This window comes from Balearica regulorum, chromosome 3 (assembly GCF_011004875.1).
Source record: "Balearica regulorum gibbericeps isolate bBalReg1 chromosome 3, bBalReg1.pri, whole genome shotgun sequence".
Lineage (NCBI taxonomy): Eukaryota > Metazoa > Chordata > Aves > Gruiformes > Gruidae > Balearica > Balearica regulorum.
The window spans coordinates 59579481-59600672 of NC_046186.1; the positions used below are offsets into that span (position 1 = coordinate 59579481).

The 21192-nt window shown below is 43.0% G+C and overlaps 1 protein-coding gene across 2 annotated transcripts in view; it reads left to right on the top strand.

Annotated features, from left to right (window-relative positions):
- Window positions 1–20217, top strand: part of RSPO3 (R-spondin 3) — a 61644-nt gene extending 41427 nt beyond the window's left edge. Inside the window, exon 6 of one of the 2 annotated variants that reach the window (XM_075748041.1) lies at window positions 19171–20217. In XM_075748041.1, coding sequence (XP_075604156.1) covers window positions 19171–19364 — 194 coding nt within the window. In that variant the 3' untranslated portion in view covers window positions 19365–20217. Of the gene's footprint in view, window positions 1–2599; window positions 2758–19170 lie in introns of those variants that run through there. The other variant, XM_075748043.1, reaches the window with a different exon arrangement.
- The last annotated feature ends 975 nt before the right edge of the window (window positions 20218–21192 follow it).

Sequence of the window (21192 nt, forward strand, 5' to 3'; positions counted from 1 at the left end):
GTACTTTAAAAGAAACTATTCACGTATTTTACTGTCAATTCTTATTTTATGGGATATGAGCCAAACCATACTTGAAAAATACTGCGCACCACAAGCATTTGTTCACAATCACGAATCTTTCTCTCTTTTTTTTTTCCCTGTAATGTGCATAAAGGTGGGGGTTTTTTCTTCCTTTTGAGCAAGTCGCAGACAATATATTCTAGCCTGTTTTACACTCAGTAGACAATTGCTTCAAAACCAAAGCAGGCAGATGGAACCTATGTTCCAACTCTACCTATGCCCTTGGAATTTGTATGTCTATGTCTGAGACCCCTTTTTTTACTGTTCTGAAATCCACCATTATATACTCCTCAGTATCCACAAAAGTCTGTCCCATTCACTTTCATACACCTTCATAGGGAGATGAATTTAAAATAATAATAGAGATAATTCTTAATAAAACTGAGGAAATTCACACATAGGTTAAAATATCTTTAAGGGATGTATTATGGTCACAACCCAGGAAACTGAGAATTAAGCTAAAAGTTTTCCTTCTGTTCCTACTGGAATGGGGAAATGAAGCTTTCCAACTTGATCTCCAGGCAGCTTATCTTCCCTAGTGCCACTGTCCCTTATCACACAGAGATAAATTTTTGTTCCCCTTTGAGCAACAGAATAATTGCACGAGGAACCAAGCCAGGCTCTGTTCTTATAGCTAGCTGCATCCAGCCAGTGAGTGCAGAAGGAGGTAACAACAAAAACACTCTGGGAAAGGGAAGGGAAAGTAAATATGTTTGTATTTACTGTAAAGAAATCTTGAAAATGCTCTTTTACGTCGTATGCCTCCCCATCGCCGCTCAGGCATTGCTTTGGAGTTTAGCTTTCATGGCATCGGCTTTTGAAGTCTAGCAGCAGACCCAGCAGCAGTCACCAACAGTGCTGCTAATCTTTCCTCTGCGGCCACGAAGAGGGAGTTAGCTCGGTCAGCCTCTGCCGTTTCCGTGTGGAATAGATGTCTGTGGCCGAGGAAGTCAGGGCAAAGACCACATGATGACGGGGTATGCTCGTCACAGATGCCTCAACGACTTTGCTCAAGGAGTTGAGATCAGAGACAGGATGTTAGTCAGTTAAGTCGCTGCTATCGCACAGAAGCAAGGACATGTTTCTGGAACGGCTACGCAAAACAAGATAAAATGGATGAAGAGGGGTTTTTTGTTTATTTCCATCTGCTGGTGTGTCATTAAAGCTGATGAGGTCAATTACAACTCTTTTTTCCCTTCGCTGGCTATAAAACAAAGTTTTACTGGGAGAAGGTGCTAGTATTTTCAGGGTGAATGCAAACAAATAGGAATAGTGAGGTTACAAATAGTCCAACTAGCCTAAAATATTCTTCTCACTCATTTTAGCACTAAATTAGTTGATCCCAGTGTGTTCTGATGTGGCAATTCCCGTATGTTTCACATACAGGCTGCTTTTATAATTCAGTCCCATCCAAACCTCACTGTAATTTATTTCATAATTCTCCTCTTTTAATCCCATGATGATGAGTTCTTCTTAGTCTGCATGACTACATGCTTTTAAGTTCCAGTTTCTTCTTCTTCCTTGCTCTCCCTCACACTTTTTGTTTTGTTACCCCAGTGCAGTGCACTGTTACTGCTACCTTCCCACACTGAACATCTTCTTGGCTCCCAGCTTTCACTGACAGGCATACTTTGAGAGTCATGTGTCTCCTGTAGCCACGTCTATTAATACCAAATGGCAAATAGATGTACTGGAAAAGCATAACTTGCAGAGCTCTTCAAACACTGCAAATTATCCATCAATATTATTTCTTTGCCTTAAGAAATGTGCTCTGGCCAAACACAAGTCCCTTTGGACAGCTGTCTGCAAAAGTGTGAGATTGACTTTTACTGGCCAAAAGACAAATATGAGAATTGCATACAAAAGTATTTGTGGGGAAGGAATTGCATGGTTTCATGCATGAGTAATTCCGCCAAGAAAAGAACATTCACCATATGACTTTCTGATGAGTCCCAACTAAACCCCCCCAGAGAGCAGGCAGTTTTAAATGCTTTCAGAGAACGTGTTCTGATCAGTTTGAAGAGACTGAAAACACTCACCAAAAGACTATCTGTGTAGTTATGAACAAGGAAGACATCTTAGAAAGCTGGGTATTATGCAAGCCAATAGGTAGGCTACGTTGGTTACACAGTTGTACTGTTGTAAACAAATAATACATTTCAGTTGTTGCTTGTTCATATATTGATTCATTCATATGCTGGTGGCATTTAGAAGTTCGAAGGAGAAAACCAATGTTAACTGCATCCAGTTCTGTGCAAACACAGACCAAAGTTCCTGTTCCTGACAGGCAAAAATTCAAGCATTAGACATGAAGACATGGTGGGATGAATGTAGAATAGCATATTTCTTTTTCATTGTGGAGTGTAGGGATTGTCACCTTGCAGAGTCTGAAAGCAGGATACTGCTATGAAAGAAAGAAAGGCAATTTATTAAAAATTCACAAGACTGCAACCCCCCGGAGACAAAGTAGCTTGTCAGTTAATGGTTTGTGCTGTAAGGAGAATATGGATATTACGATGTGATTTTTTTTTTTTTTTAGTGTACAGCAAGAATAAGAGAGAAAGCAGTATCTTTGAGATGAGGAGCTGATGCAAACTGGTGAACGGAAGGGAACCAAGGGAACACGATTTGTTGTTGAGCAGTTTTAATGAGGAAGTGTATATATTTTGGGGAAATAAAGTATAAGAAATGCTTCTATCCTGCACTGTGTACATATGAATATAAAAATCCAGGTTTGATTTGAATAGCTTGGAGAACTGAGACTCAGGTCACTCTGTAGCTTCTTTGAACTAGTTCCTCCACCCCTTATTGCTATATGTCCGCATAATGCTTCAAACATATTAATCAGATCATGTCTGAAAATGTCTTCAGTTGGCTATGGTGTGAGGAAGGAATCCTATCAGGCATCCATCAGATTTCTAAAAGCACCACTCAGCTAAAAATCCCAAGCCATTCATCAAGAATTTACTTTAGTTGAAAACAATGTAACTTAATACTAACAAACTTAAAATATTAGGCAATAAACTATTTTCACTCACTTAACTTAAAGTCATTGAGTTACCCACCCTAATGTACACGCTCTGATGCCATATGGATTCATGTAACAATGGAGCACAGAGGGCTTTGGAGTCTAAACTAAGTTGCCCCTTTAGTATTTCTCACAAAGAAAAGTTTCCGTAGTTGATCTCAGGTTGCGGTGCACCAATTTCATTAACAGTCAGTTAAGCTGTCCCAGGCCAAACACAGAAAGAAAAAGAAGGCCCCTGCTAAAATAAAAGATGCGTAAGTTATAATACATTTTAAAATGTATATGAAAGCACAGTAGTGAAGGAAGCCATTTGAAATCAGTGGGAGTTTCACCACTTCTTTGCACAGGTTTTGAATTGTGGCACATAAAATCACGGGTCTGTGACCTTCACATCCCATAGAAACTATTATGTAGCCACTTTAGACTTGCGGAAGTATGTGCCACATTAATGTGTTTATTCGTGTGGTAATACCCATTTTTCCCCAAAAATTCTGGACTGCCAGGCCTCTGGAACAGTTGCTTGTGCGTTTTGTTGAGCTCTGTTGTCACTCTGGACAATCTGAATTTGACGTGGATGCGATTTTCACAGACAGGGTTTGGCTATCTGAGAATTCAGACAAAGAATGGCAAACTGGGACCCCACTGAGGCTCCCTAGGCTTGGCAAGAGCATGATGGGATTCAATGAACTTAAGCTGGACAGCTAAAAATTAGTTGGTTTTGTCAAAACAAGGGTCATGCTGATGGTGGGGTTAATACTGCACCTAGGGACAGGGATCCACGAGACAGTAAGATGAATTCTTAGAAGGGCAAAATAATCTGCCTCCTGAAAGTGCCTCTTTCTTGCCAATGACTGTTAAGGACAGCCTAGTATGAGTGATCTGGACTTTTACCTGCTAACTTTTAAATTAAAAGGCACATTTTCTCCATCTGCAAGGTAATGACTTTGCAACACTGCAAAATCTAAGCCAAGGCTCACCCTGGCTGACTCTGTAAGCAAGAGGAGCATGTTTCAGGGGATCCATGGGTCAGCCACAGTAAAACAAAAAGTAGAGTTGAAAAATACTCTTTCCCAATACTAATTTCATTTAGTGTTGGCAAAATCAGGGTTAGAGCAGTGTTTTGTTGTGTTTGTTGATAAACATCTAGTAACGGCTGCACATGTGCTTATTCAAAGGTGAATTGCCCTTTACAGAACAAGGTCTGAATAGTCTGCCCCTATACACTCCACACACCAAAGATAAAAGTCTCTTCCCAGGGCAACAGAGGCCCACATCAGTCCAATAATTCCTCACTGTACTATTTTTAAACATTTTTTTCTGATTAAAAAAAAAAAAAAAGGCATGGGGGAAATTATGGATATTCTTGGTACTAGGTATTTGAACTTATTAATGTTTAAGTCCTAAGCATTGCTACATGGGAAAGTAAGACGTTCCAGTCACAGCTCATCCCAAAAGTCACATTGTCTCCCTCCTGTATAGCTCAGTGGCAGCTAAAACAAGAGGGCTGGAGCATGTGAGCCGGGGAGACATCACAGTGCACAGTTCGCTCGTATAACTGTGAGAGATGGGGTGTTCCTGTGTGAAGGTCACTAGTGTGGTTATGGTTAATGACCTTACTCCATGGCGGGTCACAGGACTTCTGAAGCCTCAAAATGAACACAAAGCTAATTACTGCATCCCTGTGTTTACATACTGCATACGCCAATGGGTCATAACTCTGGCCTTTGCGAGGCTGAGTTACTATAATTGAGGAATCTGTCTTGTGAAGAGTTTGGTTGTTTATTTTCTGTTTGTTGCTGCCAAGAGGACCTCTCATTTCCTTTCTTTGCAGGGGTTTTGACTCTTTAACTTTAACACATTTCCAGCCTCCAAGAGTAAGGCTATTGAGACTGGGAATCCTCTAGTTGCAACATGAAGTGAAATGGGGTCCTGGGGATACCCCAAGCAAGGCAGGGCACAGACAGCACAGGGCTGCCCACTGCCGCGGCCGGCAGACAGGGGCGTGATCGAGAGCTAGAAATCGGGGGGGAGAAGGGGTAAGAGGGGAAAAATAGGCCCAATATGAGTCAGAGCGATTTGTGAATCCAAAATAGAGAATGGTAAAGGATGTGCAATTCAAGGGCTGAAAAGGTTGGAAAAAGCCATTTTTAAACTTTAATCATAGCATTTTCAAAATTTAATCACAGGCAGTTTTGAAAGTCTTATTAGGTTACTACCTGCACGCTGAGACTTTAAAATCCGAACTAATTAATAGCACTATTGCGTTTTGCTACAAGCATGTTTATTTTGCTTGTGTTAGTGTGAATATTAAAATCTCATCGTGCGTCCCAGTTCTGACAGACATGTATCCACCACGCAAGCAGGTAATACATGCAGACTATGTGCCTCTGCACACGTAGTACTATGCACGTATGCACGCACTGCATACCTGTGTGCCGTGCCAAGGCTGTATTGTCTGAATAATATGCATCTCGATGAACAGTCAGGCTGAAAATGGCTGTGGCCATACACCAACCTGTCAGGTATTAAAATTGGTTTTAGCCTCACAGGGTGCTGGGCTGACGCTGTCTCTGTGCTCCTTGGGGGATGTTCTCCTCTCCTGCTGCCAGCTCCTTTCTTGCCACCTCCCGTCTCCTCCCTGTCCTGGGGGGCCTGGGAGCAGAGGGGAGGTTGCTCAGCTGCCCTGAGGTCCTCTGGAGTGTGCTATAAAAAATGTGCTGGACGTGCTGCTGGTAAATGGCATCAGCCTTGTATTAATGGGAAAGGTGTCAAAGCTGAGACAGAAGTGTGTGGTCAATTGCTCCCGTAAGGGAAGTGAATCAGAAAAAAGCTGACTGCATTCTTCTGTATGAGAGCTGTTCTCCTCAGATCACTAAACCAAATAAGGGATAGAAATCAGCTCTTTTTCTCTTTCTGATCTTCCCTTATGGTGCCTCCTCGTGCTCCAGAATTGGCTGGCTGACTATCTTTTAGATGCCGGAGCTCTGTAGGAAAAACAGAAGGGAATACAAACTTTTCATGAACCCCTTCCAAAGTGCCCATCAGGTATTCATTCAGCACCAAATTTCTATCACCTGCCTAAAATCTTCCCTCTTGAATAAAAATGTTTGGGATTGAGAGGAGCAGTTTCACCTTTAGAAGGTGAAATCCGCAGCTATGTCTATACTGCTGAAGAAAAGCAGGCAAAGGTCTGCTCTGTGGCCACAAGGCCAAGGGCCACCTTCTGGCTTGCTTCCAAACTAGCCGGGGCCATTCCCTCCACAGCAGATTTGACTGGGGAAGAGGGATGGCTGCTGCAGGTCAGACAGAGTCCTGAAACAAACTACCAGGTATGCTGCGCAGACACGCAGGGGTCTGCCTGGTCTCTGGCCACCTTCCCCGGTACAGCTGTGCTTTACTTCTCCGTGGCACCTTCAGCAACGTTACATTACGGTGCTGGGGGGAGAGGCAAATGGGAAACTGCAGCTACTGTCTCCTCTCAGCGCAGGCAGAGTATCATTCTCTCTTGCCCCACATCACTTCCTCGCTCTGCCAGCACATCCTCACTTAATCATCTTCCTCTCCACACTGGTCTTTCTATCACTTCTCGCAATGGATGTTTCTGAAGTTCTTGCGCTAACTTCTGGTGCTTTAAGGAGCTCTTTTGCGAGGGATGTTTGCCACAGCTGCAAGAGGAAAGGAGCCTCTTCTGGCCTGCGTGCCCCAGCAAGGTATCTTGACAACTTCTTTCTCTTGACTGTCCAGAGGACCACAGCAAGCTGTTTTCTCACCTTTGGGCAATATTACCACCAAGTAAAGGCGAAGGGAAGTGGCTGCTGACAGCAAGACTCACCCAGCCCTCATCACCCGAGATCTAACCACCTCATTATTTTGGCCTGTATGCCCTGGAAAGAAGAACAAATGCAAGAAAGACATTTTCTAGCACATCTATCAAATTTAGTCCAAGAATGCAAAACATTTGGGGTATGTGAGCTACAGAATAAATCAGGCAGTGGATGTTTCAAGTCTAATGGTGACACATGCAGCGCTGTTTAATCAGCTAAATCGTGGGCTGTGGAACACTTCCATGTATAGCAATGCTGTTATAACACTGCCAGTCGTGGGCAGCAATGGCACTCATTCACTATTGTGTTGGAGCTGCCATTCTTTTACAGGGCCTGATCCAAGACCCATTGACTTCAGAGTACTTTGGATCTAGCTGTAAAAAAGGGATTTTCAGCATTCCATTTCTAACAAAGTGAAAATAAAGCAGCACTTTTTGGCTGGTGTTTCTCCTCATCTTACTGGATATTTGTCTGTTCTTACCCCACCCAGGCTGCTCTGTTTGCTTTTCCCCACCCAGGTCTCTGCATCTCCAGTCTCGTCGTCTCTTCTCAGCACACTGTCCCTGCCAGCTCTGACACCTGATGTAGCCTTTGGTCTGCTTAGGCTGCCAACTCCCAGCTCTCTTCCAGAGCTTTGAAAAAGAAAACACTCGCTGCCATAACTTTTCTTTACAAAGGTCCAAAGGAGCCTCAGAGCGTTCCCAATGAGTTGATAACATCCAACGTTATTATCAGAGACCGTAAAGATCAGGAGAGAGGTTGTGGGAATCTCCATCATGGAAGATTTTTAAGGAGGTTAGACAAACATCCATCAGACACAGTCTAAGTATAGCTGTTCAGCTTCATAGCCCAGTAAGGGACTAGAGAACACTTTGATAAGCATTTCTAAAATTGCTACAAAATTTCCACAATTTTTTTTCTTGCCTGTTGCCTTCTGTAGGACTTCCACAGGGAGACAGCGTACTGCACATTTACAGAGCACAAATCCTCGTATCTCTCTGTCCATCGACATCAGTAAGGCCTCCTGCTGTCTTTACTGAGCTCAGACTTTTATTTGGGCCTGAGTCAAAGAACTGAAACTGACTGTCCTTTCATTTTGTCCAGTTTAGTCATTTGCATGGCTGAGATATTTGTTCATGTTCCTCTTTGCATTCATCAGCTTTGAATTATTGTTATAGGAGGATTATAGGGCTGGATTTTCTTACAGAAAATTTCAGTGAACTTGTTACGCTAATTTACCAGAGATATAAGCTAGCACATGTCTGCCAATGAAGCTATGTATATTTTAAGAGCGGATGAAGATGTGGCCCATGAGGGTAAAACTGCTGTATGCTTAGGCCTGAAAAAAAAAAGAGCTAATTTTAAGGACTGGTGCAAACGAATATTATTTTTTCAGTAATTTTTGTTGAAGCAAGTTTGCAGTGGCAAGAAATTAAAGGGGAGAAAAACACCAACCATTTAGCATTTAAAGATGCCATAGCCAGGCAAAATTCAGAAAAAGCATTTCCTAAATTTCCTATTTTTAGTTCTTTGAAATCCAAAATGGTAGCAATAGAATTAACCAGCCATCCCTGAGTGAAACATGTACAGGTGATATTAAGGCTAGAATTTAATGTTTAACTGTGGGGATTTTTCTATTGTTTTTTGGTTTACAAGCAAAATGACCCAGTAATGAAATTTCTCAATTCTAATCTAATCCTCCCCAATATCTATGGCAAACAGTAGCCCCAGCATAAAGATTTACAGCTACAGTTATGTCTCTGCTTTGTTCTTAAGCATGTATTTACTTCTGCCCATTTGCTTTCTGAAATTCTCTCTCTCATTTGTCATCTGAAGAACTCCGTTTAAAAGGAAAACAGGCTTCAGACATGAAACACAGCTACATTCCTGAAACATGAGATGAACAACCTTTAATTCACGCAACCTTTCATTTACAGTAATGTTTAATGGATGGGCCAGTTTCATTATGGACAATGCCTCTCCCTGTCATTAGCCTGCAGAAAGGTCTAAAACTCTTAAGCATTTAAAGGAATGCTCTTTCAGGCTCTGTACTCTCTTCTTCCCTCCCTCCCCCGCTCCCCATCACCCCTTCTGACTGCCCTTGTTCTAAGTGCATAATCTAAACGCTGTACTCTGCAAATTGCGCTTATTGTTGGCTTCGAGCTTCGAAGGACCCTTCTGAACACTTTTTATACAAACCCTAACAAGGTCAGAGTTGGAAAAATCTCAGCTGGTGGACTTGGATCCCATGAGCTAGTGACCATTTATAATTAATATTAATGAATGGCGGACGACAGATGTTTATTGCTTAAGTAGAAATGTGCATTGCTAAACCAGAAGGATTTAGTTTAAATCCAGAGGAACTGACTTTATTTCTTGTACAGATGTGGGTGGTGGGAGGGAATGCCAGCGGGTGATCCAGCCCCTGCTACCTTCAAGAATGAGCAAGGGAACGATGCTCAGTAAAGAAGGATCCTGAGCTCTCTATTTGATTGAAGCATGACATTTGGTCCTTCAAAACATTAACTGAAGTAAGGAGGACTCTCTGTTCACTTCAGGGGCTACGGTTTGGTTGCATCCAACTTGCCATACATCGTAATACAGGAAATATCACTTGCTGAACATTTGCTTCGGATTCCCTAGAACCTTTTTGCAGCCCTGCAATTAGGCTCCTGTAACCAGCCCCGCCATATGGGCTGCGCACACCCCACAGGCACACCTCGAAGTGTAAAGCCCAGAATTGTTACCAATCTACCAGCTCTGCTGTAGCACTCTTGAGACACCAGCCAAGCACCAAGCAGAAAAATAAAATGTGCCTACAGCAAGTGCTGCTGAACTGCCATCGTGTACTGCTGGTGGCAATGGCACTAGACAGGACACAGGGCAGATTTCCTGGTGGGGTGGCTAAGGGCTTCCAGACTTTCCTTAGCACTTGGTGGTGCCCTCTGTCATCTCGGTGGGGGCCACATCTCCTCTAACCTTCGGGGGACACGACCTCATTTTGCATCCGATCTAAATGGCGTGGTGGTCAGTTTATAAAGCATACTAAGCGAAGTGGGCTCCTGTGATGCACTGTCACATGGCATACTCATTCTTCACATTCCACTTCAAGCCACTCATAAAGCCGGCTGCTCACTTCACTGTGCAAAGCCTGTGTTACTACAAACAGCTCTAAATGCACAGCTCATTCCCAGAGGGATTTAAAAAGAATAAACTTATCACATTCTTGGAAAAAAAAAAAAAAAAAGAAGACAAGACAGTTGGATAAAATTTACATGGACAATTTCTATCTGTGATTCATTTCAAATTGAAGACTTACGGGCAATGTTAAAATACATGCATTCAAGTTTTTTTTCATGCATGTCCTCCATGACCCCTACTTAGAAATAATATTTTTTTAATATTTTATAGGGCTGAATTTTCCAAAGGAATGGAAAATACCAGATTATCAAAGTCATCATATTTCCCAGAAACTTGCTGATTTCAATGACGCTCCAGTGGAAAGTAGGCAGGTATTGAAACGACTTTGCCTTCATGTTAGGTTTCTGCCTAGTATCCTGCTGGCTTATCCATTGGGTTGGGTCTTGGCAACCCACCTGGCTGACAGGGACTCGGGAGCATGAAAACCTGAGATCCCTTTGACAGCATCTTGGTCACCTGAGCTCCCCAAGCTTCCTAGGGCTAAGTTCTGAATCACTTTGGCATAAAAATTTCCTGAGCCTTTTTCAGAGGCAGCCCAAGAGTCTTGGTGATTGCAATCACCTTCTCCACAAGCTGCTCTCTGCCTGGTGAACTGCCAGGTATCTTCTGATCAGGTGAGAAAAACTTCTCTGAAACATACGGAGATGGCCAAAGTCACATGTCATGTCACCCTTTTTGAAAGGGGACCTTTAGAGTCTCTGGTCTGTATGAAATTTAGAAACCTGACATGTCATTTTAATCAGGATGAAAACAGATTTGGAAATATTGGCACTACCTAGAGAGGGGAGGATCAATGCTTTGGCCAGCTGAAATAGTACACACACATTGGAGGCATGAAACAGAAAGAAACAGAGGTTTTTCAACACCTTGTTTTGAAAAGTATCCTTGAAAGCAAATTCTCCTGTCATTTACACCAGAGACCAACCTTGGTGACCCCTGCATGTTTGAGCAAGTACAACAGAGGGTAGAATCGGGCCTCCAGCAAATTTAAGTAATAGCACCCTGGCTCTGGGCTGATGGTTTTGCTGAGTGGATCCGTTAGGGGCTGCTGTCCCCCTGCGCGTTAGCTACCGCCGACCGGCTGATCCATCCATCAGGCTGGCCTGGGATGCGCAGGGGCTCCCATCTACCTGTCAGCACAGGTGTCACTCCAGGCGGGAACGCAAACAAATCGTGCTTAGGGTAGAGGGGACAAGTGAACCGTGCAGAGCGGGGCCAGAGGTGCATCCTGTTGACTCCTTGTCTTCCTTCACCTTCCTGGCACATCGGGAAACTTAAGGAGACGTAAGGAGGGGGCTCCTGGGAGAGCGCATAGCTGCACCTATACTAGCAAATGAAATGGTAGAAGATGCCCGGGTTCCTTGGCCCTGGCGTCTAGTACTGGGGCAGAACTGCTGGCCTGGCCCAAGCGCTACCAGTCGGCACTCACAAATCCCCTCCAGGATCCATACTCAGTCATCTGTATAGCCCAGCTCCAAGCCCTGGTTGTTTAGGGAAAAAGGCATTCTTATGGATGCATCCAAACATTAGGGTTGTGTGAGTATCTTAGGAATGGGCATATTATATTAATGCAATCAGTTTAAGTAAAGCCAAGGAAACCGTCTTTTCTCGTTTATCCCTCCCTTCAGAGCACTCTGAGTACAAATTTGAATACTAAAGAAACAAGTTTCTTTGGGTGTTTTCTCCTCTTCACTATTGTACTAGAACGAGTTCAAATGTCTGCTGAGACACTAGCATCTGTCTCTTATCACGTATAACTTTTCTTGATTATTTCTAGAGAGGCAGACTAAACATGCAGCTCTGACATAATGCAGCATCACTTTTTTATTTCTGGTTTGCTCAAAAGACTGCACCAGCTGAACCAAGTCTCTAAAAAGAACTATATTTATGACCTCAATCGAGGCTAACAGGAGGTCTTGGATTATTAGTGTCTAAAAGGAAAACAATTATAGATTCCTCTCAATATTTTGATGCCCTAAAACCAGGGCAAGGTTTTTTGCTACCAGTCACTGCTATCACCAATCTTTGTATTGGCATCTGATTCCGTTAGTGTTAAAAGAGGCTTGTCCAGTGGATTTGGACAACTCTTAGGACAGTTGTAAAAATTAAATCCCATTCAAAAGTCATTGTTAAAAATCTTGAAGCAAACTTGGTGAGAAAACACCACTTTCCTAAATATCAGCACGGTGTACGTCACTTCCTATCCTAAGCAATGCAGAGTGGTTTTCTGCTCTGCTAAATAGCCATTACTATCCTGTCTTTGGAAGCTGTGTTCAGCATTTATAAGCTGCGGGATCTTATAAGATGAAAACTGTTATGTAATTATAAAATTGCTGTTGTTAGCACAACATTAGTCCTGATTAAAACAAGGCCACTAACTAATTCCCTTAGTCCCAACAGACAAGTGCAAAGGAAATAAATCCCCACAGGCTCTGGTTTGAAAAGACAGCAGTGAATGTCTCCACAAACAGCAAACAGAACTCATTATAGAAATCCTCCTCCTCTGGCTGCTGCTTTGACTGGAGGTTATTCTTGTATTTTCAGGCACTGGCAATGTCTTTTCTATGGCACAGGAGAGGCAGATCCAACCCATTTCTATTGCACAGAAGTCATCACAAGACAGTTAAGCCAGGGAGTTTCCATAAGCCTTGCTTATGAGCTCATGAGTGTAGCAGTGTCATTTCCCAAGCAGCCCATGGAAGAAATGATCCCTTCCTACTTCCCATACACCTAGTGGGATACAACTTGCTCTTTATCTGCTACTGCAGCAAAGCCTGACATCTCCTGCCTCCGCACAGCTGATCTGCTTGGCCTCCTCTCTTTCCTCTCTGCCTGCTTTATGCAAATGACTGTTGCACAGGCCTGATCTATTCCTGTATTTAGACACAATGTTCTCCATCCCCCTAACTTGCCTGATCTTCTTGCAAGGACGAGCTAGCACACACAACATAAACAAGAACATTTTTCAAGTGAATGCAATCTAGTAGTCCAGATCCTATTTTTAGAGGCAAATTAAGCTCAAGGATCTTAAATCTCACAGAAAGACTTCTGTAGGTCTCAGGCTCCAACACCACCTAGAGTCTACATCTAGACTATTCCCATTTTCAAGAGGAGATAGGGCACATAAGTACAATTAGTCACTAAGTCACCTAATGCAGTTGCTCAACCATAAGCGTGGATTATCATTTGAGGTATCTTGGGTTATCTGAGATCACCACATAAGGCTGTGGACATGACAGATGCCTTAAGAGCTGTATCCATCTATCTGGACTGTTATGTGGAGACCAGGTAGGCTGTCCTCATGCATCTCAGCAGCAGGACAACCTATGTCTGGCCAAATTGATTGTTCCTTGAATGCCTTTGAAACTTGGCTCCTTTAAAATTTTTACCTAGATTCACTTCAGCAGTTGGTACATCTTCAAGAGTAAGTAAGGCCAGGAAATGCACCGAGCCATCTAGCACCTAGGTAATTCTGAAGTTGTTGACTCTTGCCACTCTGGTCACCTGAACATCTAGTGATTATAAAATAAGGCCACTGTGACGAGGAAAACAATGATTGGTGATAAGAAAGTTCTGCGGTTTAAACTTCAGAAAGACCTACCAGATGAATCAGCCACTAAAGGCTTATGAATGAAAGGGGAATGTCCTTTGCATCACTGGGCAGCTGGGGGTGTGGAGGGTTGTTATCTTGGCAAGTAGTACGAGTACATGCTATGGCCTGTGTTCCAGTAAAAAATGTGTCACTTTTCTTGAAAATGAGAGTGATCTGATCATTTGCATAATATGACACGACTCTATTGCAGAGAGAGCTGTAGTAAGTGGTTTTAGAGCCTGGGGCATGCTCCTCTTACTGGTATCTTTGCTCAGTACATGTCATGCTACTGTTGTCCAGCTTACATTATGAGGAAAGGATGACAGACTTTTAGCCTAAGAGGACTAAAAAAAGTCTCTGAGAAGGGTGTGGGTAGGTGGGAAGGAGGGCAACACAGAGGAGTGGCACTTAGCCCCCAAGTTTTGTCCCCGTACCTGATGGGGTATGGAGGTATCGGGGCACTGGTACCAGAGCATCGGTGCTGGCAGTGCTCCAGTAGCTGGGAAAGTGCTGAGAGGTCAGCCGAGGCTGTGAGGGGTGTGAAAGAACACTGTGGCACGTTACAGCTGTGGCTTGTGGTCTTTTATTATAGCTCTTCAGCTTATTACAGTGTAGTGGGGAGGATTTTGTGGTCCGCGGTGACATGCATAGTAGAAGCGCCAGGACCCTTCCAGATAGGGGCCGATTACGTCGGTGCCTGCAACCCCGCCAGGCACAGTTCAGTGACTCCTCCTGCCCCTTCTGCTCTTCCAGGGTAAATTTATTCGTGGGAGTGATCTCTCTAAAAGAAATACAATGATCCCAAATGCTTGACGCCAGATTCTCATCCCTCTGGGGCTTCCATGAGACCTACCCTGTGACACACCACCACCAAAGCGAAGCAGTTTACACAATCAGATTTTATGCCTTCCTATGGTGGTTTGGGGTTTCAGTGCTCACGGAAGGGTGAAGTGAACAAATATGCTGCTCTGAGTTCCCTGTAGCAATTACAGCTGAGTATAATAGGGTGGGACTAAGTGACAATGCCTAAAGTAGAAGAAATCTGGAACCTGCTGACGTTAACCCACGTCAGCCGCGATTTTTTCAGTAAGTAACTCTCTCTTACGTGGTACTCTTAAGTACTAAGTTCTCCGAAGTCGTCATCAACCCCTCCTCCCTTTATTCCATAAAATACGACTATAGGTCTAGTAGAAACACCACATCTGAAGCAATAATGCAAAGACTTCTCTGAAATACTCTGGCTTGCATACTTCAAGATGTATTCAGACATGGATTGCATAAATACAGACGCAGGGATTTCTTTGACCAGGGGCTATAAATTAGATTAACAAGAACTCAGCACCTTTAAGCTGATTTGACATGTAATTATATTGTTCTCTGAATTAATTTCATGTCTGCATTTAATTTGAACTACTGCACTTCTCAAAATTATAGCATGTCTGTAGATTCTCTTCAAAGTTGCTATTATTAGAAGTAGAAAAGTATCCCCTATCCACAAGAAAATTCACAGGACAGTGCCTACAGACTAATTCTTCCAGTACAGTTGGTTGTACGAAGTTCCGGTTCTGGAATAAAAGCTATTTTAATGCCAAATAATTACTTCAGAGAACTATTAGAATCTCATAAATCCACATTTTCATGAGCAAAACATTCTCTTGGAAAATGTTTGCCTATGTCCTATTTAAAAAGACTTACCCTCTTTTTTTTTTTTTTTAAATTTTTAAAGTTTTTATTGAATCCATAAGAAGACACAAATGTTAGTAGCATTAGTCATCACTACAAAAGAATTCTATAGCCCATCAGGAAACAATAATATTCCCATGTTGTGCCACAACACACTGCCTTTTTTTTTTTTTTATATCCTCTTCCTGGCATACTAAAAAAAGTTCACGGTGTACGCAATATAAAGCGCAGACAGAAGGTGTAACGCGGAGGAAGGGAATCGGACGGGAAACGCTCGTTGCTAAGTCCTGAAAATAAAACTGGCGGGGGGAGGGAAGGAACCCCCTACTCGTGCGGGGCCGCTGGTTTCCCGCCGGCTGGCAGGAGCCGGCCCCGAGGGCAGAGGGGCGGCGGGGTGCCCCCTCCCCGGCTCCCCCCGCTCCCGCGCACCGAGGGGCCTGGCGCGGCACTGCGGCGCCCCCGCGCGGGCGGCACCGGCACCGCCCCCCCGCCGCCGCGTCCGAGGGGAGACCCGCGCTGAAATGCAGTATAGCCGCGTGAAGGGGCACATGTACAGAGAGGTATACATGTATGTGCGCATAAAATGTGACATCTTCAAACACAGAAGGATTTTCTAACAACAGCATTCTTCGCAAGGGAAATTGAAATTTCGGGAGAATATTTTCTTCTAAGTTATATTGTGGCATCATTTACTTCTTCAATGAGCTTTAGTTTTAATGCTGTCCTTGCCTTGTCGTCTTCAAATGCAAAGTAGTTCAGAGATGAACTTGTAAACGTAGTGGCCCATGGCATTTTTGCACTTTTCATTCCACAGATAGCCAAATGCTCAAATTTCCAATGAATTTCTACAACTTATGTGGCGTCCAGCTCAATGTACTGTTATGAAGTGGGCTTCAGCAAGTAGTAGGAAGAAGAGAAAATATTCAGGAACAAATCTCTGTAAAGAAGAGAGCCGGGATATGAACAGGGGGAGAGATGCATGCAAGCATTTGGCTCCAGCTACTCCCCAACTGCTGGTAGAATCTTCCCTTGGGTCTAAACTGAACCAAGGACTCACTGGAAGTAACATTATATTATCATCATATAAAAACACCCACTAAAAGAGTGGTGAAAGGAGCTAAACAACCAGCCTGGACAAAGATGACCCTTCTATGCTTTATGGCATTACCAGAACAGCACAGGTCTAGAGGGCAGATCCTTTCATAAATGGCAGCAGTGTGGAGATGATGGCATTAAACCATGTATAAAATTCCATAGAAGACTCAGTTATCCTCACAGTAGAAGAGAATTAGGACTGAGTTTTAAGTACTTCCCAGAGATCAGTTTTGCTTGTCCCTTATAATGACACCAGTCTGATTAAAATAGAAACTGTAAAGCCATGTCTAGATAAGTCTCTAGCTAGACAGAGTGTATTCTCAGTATATTCACACACATACATATAAATGCACACATCTCGATCCATGACTGAAAAGGAAATCATTAAATGTCATTCCAACATACTTAAAGAATTGTGGCTAGGAAGTCACAGCTGAAGGATTTTGGCTAATCACCAAGTGAACAATGTCAAACACTGAATGTCTGGACAGTTTCCATTCAAATAACATTTCGTCTGGGGCCAACTGTATTTACAAACCACTGGAACAAAATTCCATACTGTCATTTATGCATTAGTAAGAGACAGCATTACAGCTGGGTAAGATGCAGGGTCACTTCTGCATGGACCTCTCCCAGCTCTCCCAGTGGTGGTAGCTCTCGCTGAGCCTCGCACGCCCATTCTGCGGGTCTCCCCTGCTCACCTCTGCGCATCTTAGATGGCATTGCCAAATTTAGAGAGGGATTCTGAAGGTATGTGGGTATATATTGGGGTAATTTCTGACTGTTTACCTAAAATTTGAGGTGTCATTTTACATCTAAAACTTTACCGCATGTTTCAGAAACAACAGATGAGAAAGGCAGATGTTTGTCCCTACTTGACTTAACGTGTATCTAAACCTTCCCTTGCTCTCTGATCTCAGGCAGTGATGGTAAGAAATGGAGAAGCTGTAAAATAAGCCCATTGAGCTACACAACAAGAGGATACAGTGTGTCCTCACATCTTAGTCTTATGCCTTGCTTCTGCCTTCTCTTCACCTCCTCTGAATCTCTCTCCCTTTATCTGACCTACTTCTCCTTGGATGGTCATCTGTTCTGAGACCAAAGCCACTGTCCCTGCACCTACTCCCCAACTGTGACCTACCCCTAGAGAGCCCATCGAGGCACCAAAAGCTCCCAGCTCTGGTTTTGAGTCTGGAATGGGCACAATTCCCTGCATTCAGCACCCTCAACAGCAAGAGCTATTGCCAGGTTTGTGTAACTCCTCCAACATCGCTGTAGGAAAGCCTGGATTATCTCTGCTGATATTTAAAAGCAAAAAGTATTTTTGCTGTACCAAAGAGGGATAGATTATTTTCAGTAGTATCGTTACCAGGATATCATAAAACAGAGTTTGGTCAGACGCTTTTCAATACTTTCCAGAAATTTCTCCATGTAAGGAGGCATACAGGTCAGTATGACATTGTATCATGAAAGTCTCAAGCGAGGTTGCTTTTGAAGACATCATTTGGATTCATCTAACCACAGGTGAATTTCAGCTGCATAGCTCAGTAGATGAACCAGTTCTACACAGAAAAAATCTAATCTGTTTTAGGCTTGCGTGTACATACAAGTTCAATTCGAAGTCATACTTGCATTGGTTTGTAAAGCAAATACAAGGAATAGAATCAAAGAATCACAAAATCACAGAATGGCTTGGGTTGGGAAGGACCTTGGAAGATTATCTAGTCCAATCCCTCTTCACTAGACAGGTTGCTCAAAGCCCCCTCTAGCCTGACCTTGAATGCTTCCAATGATGAAGCATCCACAACTTTTCTGGGCAACCTGTTCAGTGTCTAACCACACTCAGCATAAAGAATTTCTTCCTTATGTCCAAGCATAAATGCACTATACAATAACATTTCCACAGCCAATACACAAAATTTTAATGTTTGTACGGGGATGGGAAGCTTTATTGCAGAGGTTTGTGGCAGTAACAAAATCCTCAACATCTTACCTTTACAAGAATTTAAAGTAATAAAGTACTTGAATACCTAATTTTGTAACGATGGTCTAAAACTTGACTTGAGACTTGGAACACCACTTTTTAGTCTGAAGAAGGTCACACACCTGTGCTGGAGCTGATACGTTGTCATGAGATTCATGTTGCAATAACAAGAATCCCCTGGGATATGGGTATGGTGGGGGTTAAGGGAGGGGAGAGGAATTTTTAAAAGACGTAGATGCTGAGCATTGGCAGTGGAGCAACACGATGGCTAATTTCCTCTCACCATATGCTCTGGGTCCCAGTCCAAGATAAATTTAGACCAGTCAGTAGTTAATGCTACCTGGCTTCAGCCACAGATGTCCCCAAAACAGTTGTGTTTTGGTGGAGTACATGGAGCTGTGCCCCTGGCTGTGGGAGACAGGCTGTGAGTCTGTGAGATATTTATACCAGCTCTAAAGCACCCGAATTCCCCGGGGAGTTCTCGGCTCTTTGCTTAGAGTCAGACTGACAGGAGGTGCTAGTCCCATGGATGAATTTAGTAGTTTGATGAAGAGTTGGACACTTCCGAACACTGGTACTGGTGTCCAGCTTCTAACGGGAGGTGCTAATCCAGGGCCAGTTTTATAGGCTATGGCAAAGCGAGGGAGTCAGAAATTGCAACAGCCTGAGCAGATCTTCTAATGTGCCATCATTTTTATTTCAGGGAAAAAAAATAGGGAGGAGAAAAGAAAAAAGTCCAACAAAGACGAAAGCAAGGAGACAAGACAGGAAAGCAAAGGGCGAGCAGCCCGAAGACAAAACCGAGAACAGAGGGAAAACAACAACAAAACGCAGCCGAAGAAAAGAAAAGCCCCAAATAAAGAACAGAACCTGGCACCCATTGACACTGCACATTAACAGCCTTCCATGATTGTTTAAGTCTTATGATGCTGCTATCTCTACCAGATCGCCCTGACAGGTGCTCCAACCGTTCAGGCCGCAAATGGACAATGCTACCAGTTATTACTAAACTTTAAACAACATTCCAAATACTTCCTATATTCTCCAAGCAACCATAGTTCATTAAAGAGATTGACATGAGCCAAGAAAAAAAAAATCTAAAAATGGGATACTTTAAAACTGTTATATTATATGCTTCCATGCATCTGTAAAAGGCAATTAAGAAATTTTGTATATATTAATAATAGGGTATAAAATATAGCAATATAATAATGAATGACATTCAGATGAACAATGTTCTTTTTCTTTGTAAAATATTTTTCAAGTTATTGTTTAAGTATGAGGCAAGAGATATGTCTAAATCAAAGACACAAATCGTATCCCTTCATATATTGTACATAAATATTAAGAGGAGGAAAACATTTCTGAAGAGCCAGTAGGAACCCAAGGTTTTATAACCTCTGGTGGAGCAGAATGGGATTGCCTTGTGGTTCCCTGGTCCGTGCTCCAGACACGGGTGAGAAACACCTGGGGAAAGCCGGCTGGGCTTCACAAACTGAGGGAAAAGAAGCAAAAGCATCTGCAGCTTTGAAGACTGAATCCCTGAGGTAGAAGGCAACGGAGCTGAGCTTGAATAGCGCTCTTATCTGTGGGACAACACAATGTTTTCTGGTCTAAACAGTGGTACCGTGTGTGCTGTTTTATGCTTTTTATACCTATGTGTAACTTAAGTCTACATTTCAAATCTTCTGGTGAATGACAAATCGTATTTGTAGGAGACAATGTTGAGTTAATAAAAGCCAGAAAAATAGATCATGTAAGTATGTGTTTTTCACAGTGATGGTGTTGCCTTTTCTGTCAGGGGAGGGAATTGTTTCATAGCTTCACAGGCAGAAGAGGACACAACTTGCATCCACAATGTGCATCTAGTCAAAGAGTATCCATGATGATAGATCTATTGAAGGATAGAAATTACAAACTTCTGTTTCAATTTTACTTAAATTCTTGTTCTATTTCTTCTCTCTGGCGCAGCAGAGATGAAAATCTCCACTGCTCAGAGGACAAACCAAACCCCTTGGTACCACCCTGGCTATACTAGTGACTAGGGTGACCCACGAGTGAAGCACAGACTATGCTATACACTGCCTCTCTGCTCAGGAATTATTTACCCTTTACAGAAATACACTGAGGATCCAACATGCTTCACAGAATCTGTTTCATCGCCATGCTTCCCCAAGGGCAGCTGTCATAGGGGTAACAGCCTGCCCAGTGTGGTGCCTGACCAGAAAACGTGGCAGACAAGCCCTCCCAGCCAGTTCCTGTCCCTATTCACTATTTCTGTTTCTCAGAGTGAGTTGGACCTTAGAAAAGACTTTGCCCAATACTGAAGCCTGTCTTTCAGGTTCAGGAAGACTGAGCGACAGGCTTTACTGACTCTTGGAAGAATATCCTAATCACCCAGACAGCGATGCACGATAGTTTCCTACATTTTGCTTTGTAAGAGCTTTGTCTCTTCATGCTACATGTATAGATGCAGTAGTCTAATAACATGGGTGTTTAAGGCTCCCACAACTTGTCTTCAACTTTCATGAGAATTAGCCAAAACTTTTGGTAACCAGTCCCCAATTATATGCATATATTATATCTTTGCTGGTGAGAAGACCTAAATGCTAAGGGCTGAATTCTACAGAGATGAGTATCATATGCATGTAACACTCATCACATACAATGAAGTCTGAATGGGTGAGAGAGAAAAGCAGGGTGTGCTGAATGCTGAATGCCTGTG